The sequence below is a fragment of the Loxodonta africana genome, chromosome 9, assembly GCF_030014295.1.
Source record: "Loxodonta africana isolate mLoxAfr1 chromosome 9, mLoxAfr1.hap2, whole genome shotgun sequence".
NCBI classification, from domain to species: Eukaryota; Metazoa; Chordata; class Mammalia; order Proboscidea; family Elephantidae; genus Loxodonta; species Loxodonta africana.
In genome coordinates this window covers 3993653-4003835 of record NC_087350.1, presented here as the reverse complement: position 1 = coordinate 4003835, position 10183 = coordinate 3993653, and the positions used below count along the sequence as shown (strand labels likewise).

The following is a 10183-nucleotide window of genomic DNA, read 5'->3' as shown; positions in this document are numbered from 1 at the left end:
CTTCCGCCTTTGGAGGGGACGCCAGGAAGTGCGTCACAGAAACGCGACTCGTCCGTCTCTCCTCCCGGCCGGAAGTACGTGTTGAGGTAGTGGAGTAGCTCCACGCGGCAGTTGTTGGTGTCGCCACCCTTGGTTTAAAAAAATAAAAGCTCGTTGTTGTCGGGTTGATTCCGACTCATAGCGACCCTATAGGGCAGAGTAGAATTGTCCCGTAGAGTCCCCAAGGAGCGCCTGGCGGATTGGAACTGCCGACTTTTGGTTAGTAGTTTTAGCACCCACTACGCCACCTGGTTGGGTCTGGAAATGTGGTGCCCCACTGAGCAGTGGTAGGGAGTGCTGTGTCCGGGATCCTGCCGCTGACCCTTCCTTCGACCTTTCTGGTAGCCGTTTGGATTTGCAGCCTCTGCACACGTCAGAGGAGCCCTGAAGTGCTGGATTATATGAAGCAAAACCAGCAAAGGTAGCAGCAATTGAACAGGTCTTGGATTAGCCAGGCCTGGAGGCTTTACTTGCGTCACCTGGCAGGTTCTGGCGTAAGAGATAGGGACAGGAGAGCTCCTTGGATAGGTTGAGCTGTTCCTGAAGAGGAGGAAGGAAGCTTCCTAACAAAAGATGCCTCTGCAGAGTCCTTGAGGCTAACTACTTTACACCCCACCCCCACCACACACCGCACTGCATTTCCTGAAGGTAGTGGATTCTGGTAATTGCAATCCCTGTAAAAGTTTTACAGACCTGGGAAACCAAGGCTATGGTTATTGGCATCCTAAATTTCCAGGAGTCCCTGGGTGTTGCAAAAGATTATCGTGCTCTGCTGCTAACTGAAGTGTTAGGGGTTTGAGTCCACCCAGGCGGAAAAAAAAAAAAAAAAAACCAAACCCACTACCTCTGGAGTCAATTCCAACTCAGGTGTTGTTAGGTGCCACTGAGACGGTTTCCAACTCGAAGCGACCCTATAGGACAGAGTAGACCTGCCCCATAGGGTTTCCAAGGAACGACTGGTGAATTTGAACTGCCAACATTTTTGGTTAGCAGCTGAGCTCTTAATCTCTACCCCACTACTCTGACACACACAGGGTTGCCATGAGTTGGAATCAACACCAGGGCAACTGTTTTATCCAGCTAATTGAATTTACAGAAATTTGAAGCAAAGTTTGGAGATAACCACAGAACAGAATTTAATTTCAAAATTGCTCAGTTTCTTTCAACAGCTATTGAACATAAAAATTGTGCTACGGTAAGCTAGAGGAAAAGCTAGAAAACTGTGATTTTTGTGAATTAAAAAAAGGCATCACAGGTTTGTTCTATATGAGGGTAGAATGCCTTAAGTACTATGAGAAATGTCACCAGAACATAGAGGTTGGCCAGAGTCACTGGGGGAGGTACCGTAGAGTGGATTTCCATAGACGGCGTTAAGAGGCCAGAGCAGAGTTGGAGAGGGTGAACGGCTTGCTCAGAGGCTTGAAGGAAGGTATGGGGTGGCTTTAAAGGACGGAAATGATGTGCCTAGAATATAGGTTAAGGAGTAGAGGGTTAATTAGTTAAAAACCTTAGTCTGGAGAGGCAAAGTGTAGGGGGTTTTCCACCCTCCCCTGCGAATAAGACTTGCACTTACTGCCTGTTACCTTTATCTGTACTAAAAACTTGAAGGAAAGGCAGACAGCAGGCTTCTGTCCAGGATGTTACCCTAGGTTTACCAAACAGGCAGGTATCCATAGCTTTAGCAGGGGAGAGTCAAAGGCCTTAGGGTTCAGCAGGAATGTGTACTGGAGGTTGAGGTGGGTGGGAGCTGTCACTTCTCAATCCCTACAGTTGGGACGATTCCTCTGGCCTACCCTAGAGCATAAGGGAGTTTGTTGTGTGCCATGGAGTTGAGTCCTACTCATAGTGACCCTACAGGACAGAGCAGAGCTGCCCCATAGGGTTTATCTTTCTTCCAGGGAGCGGCTGGTGGGTTTAAACTCCTGGCTTTCTGATTAGCAGCCACACGCTTAACCTCTGCACTACCAGGGCTGCTTTCCAAAGCGTTATTACTCTGGCCCTCTCTTGATGATGGGGTCCATGACCCTTCCTAGGCTGCTGCTCATCACCACCTTTAAAATATCATTGTGTCCACTGTGTATAAAGTACCCCTTCCTAAAGACAGGGACATAAAAGCCTGGAGGTCTTACGCTGAATGGCTCTCATTTAAAATGCTTCTCTACCATTAAAATCAATTAAGATGCATTTCCAGAGATATTTTTAAGCAGATGTAAAGTACAGGTGGCATGGAAGCTGTTTTACAACTTTTAAAAATGCTGTGATGTATGAGAGCACTACTGAAAAAACTCATGAAAAGGTTTACGTACAAAAAGAAACAATATTTGATGGTTACGAGGGAGGGGAGGGGTGGGGATAGAAAAACTTAATAAGTTGTAACTTTGGTGAAGGTTAAGACAGTACACAATACTGAGGGAAGCCAGCACAACCTGTACAAGGCAAGGCCATGGTAGCTCCATAGACACATCCAAACTCCCTGAGGGACCAAATTGTTGGGCTGAGGGCTGTGGGGACCACGGTCTCAGGGAACATCTAGCTGAATTGGCATAACAGTTTATAAAGAAAATGTTCTACATTCTACTTTGCTGAGTAGCACCTGGGGTCTTAAAAGCCTGTGAGCAGCCATCTAAGATACTCCACTGGTCTCACTCCTTCGGGAGCAGGGAAGAATGAAGAAAACTAAAGACGCAAGGGAAAGATTAGTCCCAAGGACTAATGCACCACATTTACCACGGCTTCCACCAGACTGAGTCCAGTACTAGATAGATAGTACCTGGCTACCACCACTGACTGCTCTGACAGGGATCAGAATAGAGGCTCCTGGACAGAGCTGGAAAAAATGCAGAACAATATTCTAACTTAGAAAGACGAAAATTGCTGGCCTGACAGAGACTGGAGAAATCCTGAGGGTGTTTGCCCCGGGACCTGCTTTCAGCTCAGTAATGAGGCCACTCCTGAGGTTCACCCTTCAGCCAAAGATTGAACAGGCCCATGGAACAAAACAAGACTAACAGGGCACGCCAGCCCAGGGGCAGGGACTGGAGGGTAGGAGGGAACAGGAAAGCTGGTAATAGGGAACCCAAGCTTGAGAAGGGAGAGTGTTGACATGCTGTGGGATTGTTAACCAGTCATACAACAATTAGTGTACTGTTTGATGAGGAACTACTTTGTTTTGTAATCATCTAAAGCTCAATTAAAAAGGTTTAAACACAGAAGCAAAAAAAAAAAAGCTCTGATATTTTATCCAACATTATATCCACTTAGCAAATGAATAAAAGGATAAAAAGGGTTGGTTTCCCTAAAGCCACTAAATTAATGGTATTTCTTAGATAAAAGGAAACAGTTTAGACAGTATTAAGTTACTGAGTTGGGCTTCTTTCCTGTTCAAGGGGAGATTTTAGGTAATCCTCTAGCAACTGGACTAGGGAGTGAGCTATAAAATCTACTTTGGCCCTTTTAAACACCTTTGGCTCTTATGTTTCTTCAAAGTGAATTAAACAGGATCATAACAACCAGTCCCTAGTTAAAATATGAGCTTATCCTCTCACAGACATTAAGTACTCTCTGGGGCCCTAAGCAATACAAGATGGATCCTGCCCACAAAGGACTCTGGGAGAGAACCAGTGACCTGGGCCAGGAAAAAACCAAATAACTGACTTCGTGGTAACATCAATTGGAACCCATTAACTAGTACAAAAACAACCCACTTCCATCATAGATTAGACATGTTTTTTTTCCTGGCTCCCCTGTACAAGGACTAGGTATGTAAACACCCACCCCTCACTGCTGTGTGCAGAACTCTACTCAGGATACCCAGCGTGTTGTCCTTCGGGCATCCTGACACCAACCACTGTAAGTTCCCTAATAAAAGCTACGTCTGATCAATCTGGTTTTTTCAACCTTTTTCAGAATCCAACCTGTGCTCCTCAGATCCACTCCTGCTGCTGGTCCAATGGGATGCAACAGTATTCCCATCATACCAAGCTATTTCAAATTCATTTAGCATTTTATTTTTTCGAAGTTTATTTCTTCAGTTCTAAAACTGTAAAACCAAAATCACCGAACAATATTAAGAATCACAAATTATGCTTTAGAAAATATAACTCAGCACAACTTCCAACAGTGATAAATGCAACATAGAAACTTTATTAAACAAAAGTAACAGGTAAAAGTCAAACAGGCACTTATATTAAGAGAAAAACTGACTGGAAGAATTTTTATCTGAGACACCGTACAGTAACCTACTTGCAGTTGCATTTAACTGAGCTCTGTTGCTGTGAAGAATACAGCTCATGCACAGGTATGGATGAAGGATTTGTACATTTTTCAAGTATTCACTGAATACTACCATATATACACATATACATTAAATTTGAAAAGGATTTAATTGGCGATCCCCAGATACTCTTCATTTTTGTTGATCTTTTGGGAGAGGTCGTCTAAAGAGAAGAATATGCGGTTCTGTGGAAACAAAGTGTTTATCATTTTAATATACTATGGTTAATTTTTATTCATTCAACAAAAATTCAAAGAAATCTCAAATGAAACAAATAAAATCATTTATATCTATGACTATGAATTTTGCTTCAAAGTCACTGTCAAAAGTAAAAAGAAAGCTCAACAATGAGAATATTCTCCCAGTGTTTTAGCTTCACCTACCTTGGAGAAAAAGCCAAAAGTATATAAAGCTCCTCTGGGAGAATGGTTTGCACTTTCAGAATGTCAACTCCAGTGAAATGAGAAAGAAAAACTCTTTATGGGGAGGAGAGCACTTAGATTTTGTATCAGTAGATGGGGCCCAGGAATTAAGTTCCTCGGTTTGATTTTGTATTTTCTGGAGAAAGATCTTTTGAACTAAGATGATCCTATGTTGTAATCTGAAGAAAGCTATGTCTTTTCTTTAACAAGAGTTTTAGAAAGAAAGAAAGCTTCAGTTCTACCTAATTTCAGCTTCTAGGGTATGCCTTCACGTTCTGTTCAACCCATCAGGGACCCTTTAAATCAAATTTGTTGAAATCCAAAAGTAGGATGTTGCCCCTCAAAATTTTAGTCTAGTTTAAAGCAGTTCAAGCCCACCCACCGGCAGTCTGCTCCCATAAGGATCACACCCTAGAAAATCGTGAGTCAGAGTCTATTCAATGGCACCTAAAAACAATACCTTGCAGAAACGTACTGTCCAAATCTAGCATTTATAGGTAAGAGTTTGACACGCAACCCAAGTCTAACTCAGACTTGTTAATCAACTGTTATATTGCTTTCTCTTTGGCAGTACTGTTGCTGCTGTTAGGTGCTGTAGAGTTGGTTCTGACTCACAGCGATCCTGTGCAGAACACTATGAACAACAGAATATTGTCCCGTGCCACCCTCACAATTGTGGCTGTGTTTGAGCCCATTGTTGCAGCCACAGTGCCAATCTATTTCCCAGCCAAAACAGAGGCCAAAGGAAAAGACAAGTCACTTCCAACTACAATTTCTATGTACTTACTTTGTTTTAAAATTCTCAGTTTTAAAAGGGGACACTGACATTCTAGGTATACTTATCACAAAATGTTTTAAAATACTATGATCTTAACAATCACAACTATTACTATGTTAAGTTATGCAGAAACTTACCTGGTTCATGAATCATGTAATGCACCCAGCCCAGACTCTGTTGAACACCAAGTCTCCTCCACTCCTCTTCAGACATTAGATGGGTTTTGGGTACTTGTTTGGAAAGTTCTCTGGGTAACATGACGTGCCTGTTAAAAGATACAAGTATTATTGGTCTATGTCAACTTGGCTTTTCTACAATTACGACCACATGCATCTTTGTGATTTTAAAAATTGTGTGTTTTATCCTCAAAGCACTCAAGTTATTTAAATTAATATTACCATTGGTCTCAACCTTGAGAACCACTTTCTACTACCTTTAATCTGATTGTTGATGGCCTATGTTCAAATTACGAAGCCAAGAGCAGAAGGCATTTCATTCGAGAGAATGTTTTCCTAACAAACACTGCAAGTTATCTCAATTTTCAGGAATAAAACCCCAAAATTTAAGTTGGGCAGACGGTTACCCAAAACATTCCAATCTCCCCTGCAGCTAGCTAGCTCTGGCCATGCATGTGGCTACATCCTGGCCAACAGGATATAAGGAGAAAATATGCAACTTATGGAAAGTGTCCTCAAAGAGAAAAAAACGTGCCTATCTCTTTTTCTCCTTCCTGTTGGCTAGGATGCAGATTAATGTGACCAGGGAGCTAAACGCAGGAATCCAAGACCACAGAAGTCACTGTTAATTGTGGATGGCAAAGTAGCAAGAGGTAAGAAGGCTGGTACCTGATTGTAAAGCTGTCATTCCAGTCCTGGACTAGACTTACATGGCGGGGGGGGGGGGGGGGGGGATGGATTCTAATTTAAGCTACGGTTAATTTGGTTTCCTGTTACTCAACACTACGGATTTGTAGTAGATATGTCCTTGTATAGCCTTAAGTTGCTTTGTAGCTCAAAACTACTTTGCTTAAAATTAAACACATATACACTACACATGTGTGCCCTATAATTTCACAGACCTTCAGTTTTGCAACAAATGAGTTACGGACTTATTTCCAAAACTGTCTCTATTCAGTTTCCTAGACAGGCATGAAGTAATTCCTCAGTGTTAAGCCATCAAAAATTCTTTGTGCAATTCTTAAAAAACAAATGCACACTTCTCCTTTCTAGTGTTTGATTTCCATAAAAAAATAAATTGCCAGCCCCATTACCCGTAGTGGTAATAGGTTTAGAGGGAGCCATCAAACAAATTTTTTGACTAGTAAAGGGTATCTATGTTAAGTCCGCTGATTGAGAGCTAAGAAAGCTACAATCTGGGGCACACTTTCTGGCAAACAGAAAAACTGAATCCATAAACCCTTAAGCATCCAGCTGTCCTCAGCATATCTAACCAGCCTCAGGCAATATTTAAGTATCAATGTAGTACTGCTTGCAGTGCAAAAGTGAGCCTTAGAACAATTCTCTTACGTTACTAGATTGCCATGAGGCCACCAAGTCAAATTATGTTTACTTACTATCAGAGTCCCTAAATCTTTCACCAGTTACAGTCAACTACATGGTGACTCTTAGTAATACTTACCAGTCACCTCTGTCATTCTTCGAATGCTACTTTAACAACCACTTTTAGGGCTCTACAAGTAATCTGTTAACTTACCCTATTTCTATCTTCTACATTAATTGCTGGTTAGTCTGAAACAAAAATGTAACGCTAACTAGCTTTTGTATGCTTCTTTTGATTTTACAACAGTATATGTGTAAACACACACCTAACAACATACTGTTTAGAGAAGTTACAAATGACCCTACCTTCTCCATAAAACAAAGTCTAATAATAAGGAAATAATTTTTAAGTAGTTTTAAGCTCACACGGGAATTCTACCTATTTTATTGCATGTAGATAGCTTTCCAAACTATCTGTATTTCCAAAATTCAGTAGTACCACGGGCCTGTCATAGTGGGAGAAAGAATAAAGAAGGCCACCAATTAAATAGTAATGCTGGCATATTCCCCACCATGGGAGAGTTAATATCTACGACTTAAAAAAAACTACAATCAGGATAAGTTACCAAAGATCTACTAAGGTTAACACTACAAAATGCAGTTAGGAGGGCAGACAGCAGACAGTATTTACGTCAGATGCTGTACCACCATATAAAAGCACCCTAGAAGCATGCCTTCAGTAGTTTATCAGTATAGATTTCCCGTCAAAAATACCTCTGGAGATTAATTACTATACTGTTTCACATAAGGGTAAGTGGCTTGGTCAATTAAAGACCAGGTACTAAGTCAACTCTAATTTATATCGGATTACAATAAATCACTTCAGATGTCAGGATTTTCTTCTGTACATTATTATACAAACCACTTAGTAAATCAGGTCAAAATTTTGCTAACAGTCTAGCTTATTTAGGAGTTTATTATCAATGATTCTGCTAGTATTAGTACAACTAAGTACTAATCTAATTTTAATCGTATGCTCTAAAAGAAATTTATACAGGCCCACAGATCCTTAGTAAAAACATTTGGAGCCAGATGTGTTTCAGAATTAAGCTTTTCAGATTTTAGAAAGGTATTATACAGTTCAATATTGTCTGTTACCGGCACCCCCACTGGGCTCTGGGTAAACACCTCATAATTGAACACTAGTATTTCTAGTAAAATTCATGAATATTCATCCATACTTGAGAAAAAATAACAGTTTTGCAGGCAAATCTGTACCAAATTTACAAAACACGTGTTTTCACTTAATTTTTGAAAAACACATGAGATTTTTGCAGCTAGGAATAGAAAATAATGCAGGTATTACTAGTTTACAAAGCTGCCTAGAGGAACCCTCAGTTTGCCTGTGAAGGCAGACTTCATGATACTTCGCGGGGGGTGGGGTGGGGTGGTAGCAGGCAGACCATCTACTCTTAATGCCTTTCTTCCTCCAACAGCATTCCTGGACATCTATCCTAAAAGGGTAGGGCAGGAAACAAGGTCACTTAACTTCGCTGCGGACCTTAGGCTTTACCCCTCCTACATCTTGGTTGTTTCCCAGAATGCAACATTCTAGTTACTATCCAGTAAGACAATGGTTTGACTGGCCGTTGAAGCTCTGTCCCAAGTTTCTTGCATACAATAAGGATAGTAAATTTTAAGCTCTTCTCTCCCCACCCAATCCAATTTGCTAGATCATTTTCACAGGTACTGCGTTCTAGTGCACCATATCACAACTCAAAAGCATTTATTCCTTAAAATCAAAAATTATTTGGCCAATGTACACTAGCAAAAAAAGAGAAAAAAATGTCCAACCCATGTTCTCGATTTAGTCTTAAAACGAAGACTAAATAAAGCTCTCAAATTATGATTTGTGTTAATGCACAGAAGACTCAGATAAACATTTTCGAGTCCCAATCAGGGCCAAATCTTAACTAATTTTTCGGGTTTCCCCGCAACGTAATTTTTAGTGCCACTAGCTTCAAAAGAAAACAAAATTAAGAATATCTCTGGTTATGTTAACAGACCAATTACCCCCCTCAGTTACTAGAAGTGCCACTGCCGCGGTGGTGACTGGGCAAACGAAACAGTTTTGCATGATTGCCAAGTCGCCACCGCTTACAAACGACTGTGAATACTAGAGCGTGGCCGCAAGGCAGACGCCCGGAGTTTCCAGGCGGGTTTCGGGGAATCACTGTGTCGCTCAGGGAGTCGGAACTCGGACGACACCGCCATCTGCTACCACACTTGCCGCCGATCACCCCCGGAGACGCTGCCGAAGCTGCGCCGCAGGCTTTACGCCGGCGTTCGTCTGTGCGAGTACTGTTCAAGGAAGGAACTAACCGGGCACGAAAAAGTGGTCCTACGGCAGAATGCTCCTTTATACTTCAAACGGACGGGAACAAAGGGCGCGAACGGACCGAGTGCAGCACGCAAACACCGCGCACACCTAATCCCCGCGACCTCGCGGAAACGCGGTCCCGGCGCCGAAAACTGGCCGGCGGGGCCGGAAGCGCGGGGCCGGGGCCGCCTAGAGTCGCCGCCGGCGCGCCCCAGGTCTTCTCCTCGGCCTTCCGCCCCGCCTGGTGCCCGCCGCCCCGCTCGGTGCCTGCGCCCGCCACCCCCGGGTTGCTCACCGGTACTCATAATGCTCATCGAAGTATTTGTCCGAGTAGTATATCTGCTTGTGGGCCATCCTGCCAGCAGCGCAGCGGGGCTAATAGGTCAGAACCGCAGAGACCGGGAGCGCCACCCCACAGGTCCGAGGCACAAGAGAGCAACGACACAACTAGGCTCAACCGACCGCAGGCCGAACGATCTGGGTTTGAATCAGACAGCCCGACGCTGATTGGACGGCAACGCCGACCAATCACCTTACGCGCAAACTGCGCTGAGGCCGGGGCTGGCTCCAAGCCTATCGTAGCCTCGCCTCCGCGTGGTTAGTTTCCACGATCAACCAATGAGAGGCCTGTTGCTAAGCCACTCGAAGGAACAACTGGAAGATTGGTATGGCGTGGGGGAGGGGAACGCCCGTAGGACAGGGGCGTGGTTAGCAGAGGGCGGTGTCCGGACGTTAGGTGGCTCAGAGCGCGTGCGCAGGAGTTTAGAATGTTCCAGTGCGGCCGAGCCGTTG

General features: G+C 43.3%; 1 protein-coding gene across 1 annotated transcript; it reads right to left on the bottom strand.

Moving 5' to 3' along the window:
* Positions 1 to 4162: 4162 nt before the first annotated feature.
* Positions 4163 to 9860, bottom strand: CKS2 (CDC28 protein kinase regulatory subunit 2). Its single transcript, XM_003421566.4, has 3 exons — positions 9687 to 9860; positions 5650 to 5777; positions 4163 to 4497 (listed from the first exon to the last, which is right to left on the bottom strand). Exons 1-3 carry the CDS (start codon positions 9743 to 9745, stop codon positions 4445 to 4447), a joined length of 240 nt encoding a protein of 79 aa, XP_003421614.1. The 5' UTR covers positions 9746 to 9860; the 3' UTR covers positions 4163 to 4444.
* Between the last annotated feature and the right edge of the window lie 323 nt (positions 9861 to 10183).

Excerpts from the sequence above, each read along its gene's own strand:
- CKS2 (XM_003421566.4), bottom strand. The coding sequence starts at position 9,745 with ATGGCCCACAAGCAGATATACTACTCGGACAAATACTTCGATGAGCAT. Across the intron at positions 5,778-9,686 it reads GATGAGCATTATGAGTACCG|GCACGTCATGTTACCCAGAG; the intron begins GTGAGCAACCCG and ends ATCTTTTAACAG. Across the intron at positions 4,498-5,649 it reads TTACATGATTCATGAACCAG|AACCGCATATTCTTCTCTTT; the intron begins GTAAGTTTCTGC and ends TTGTTTCCACAG.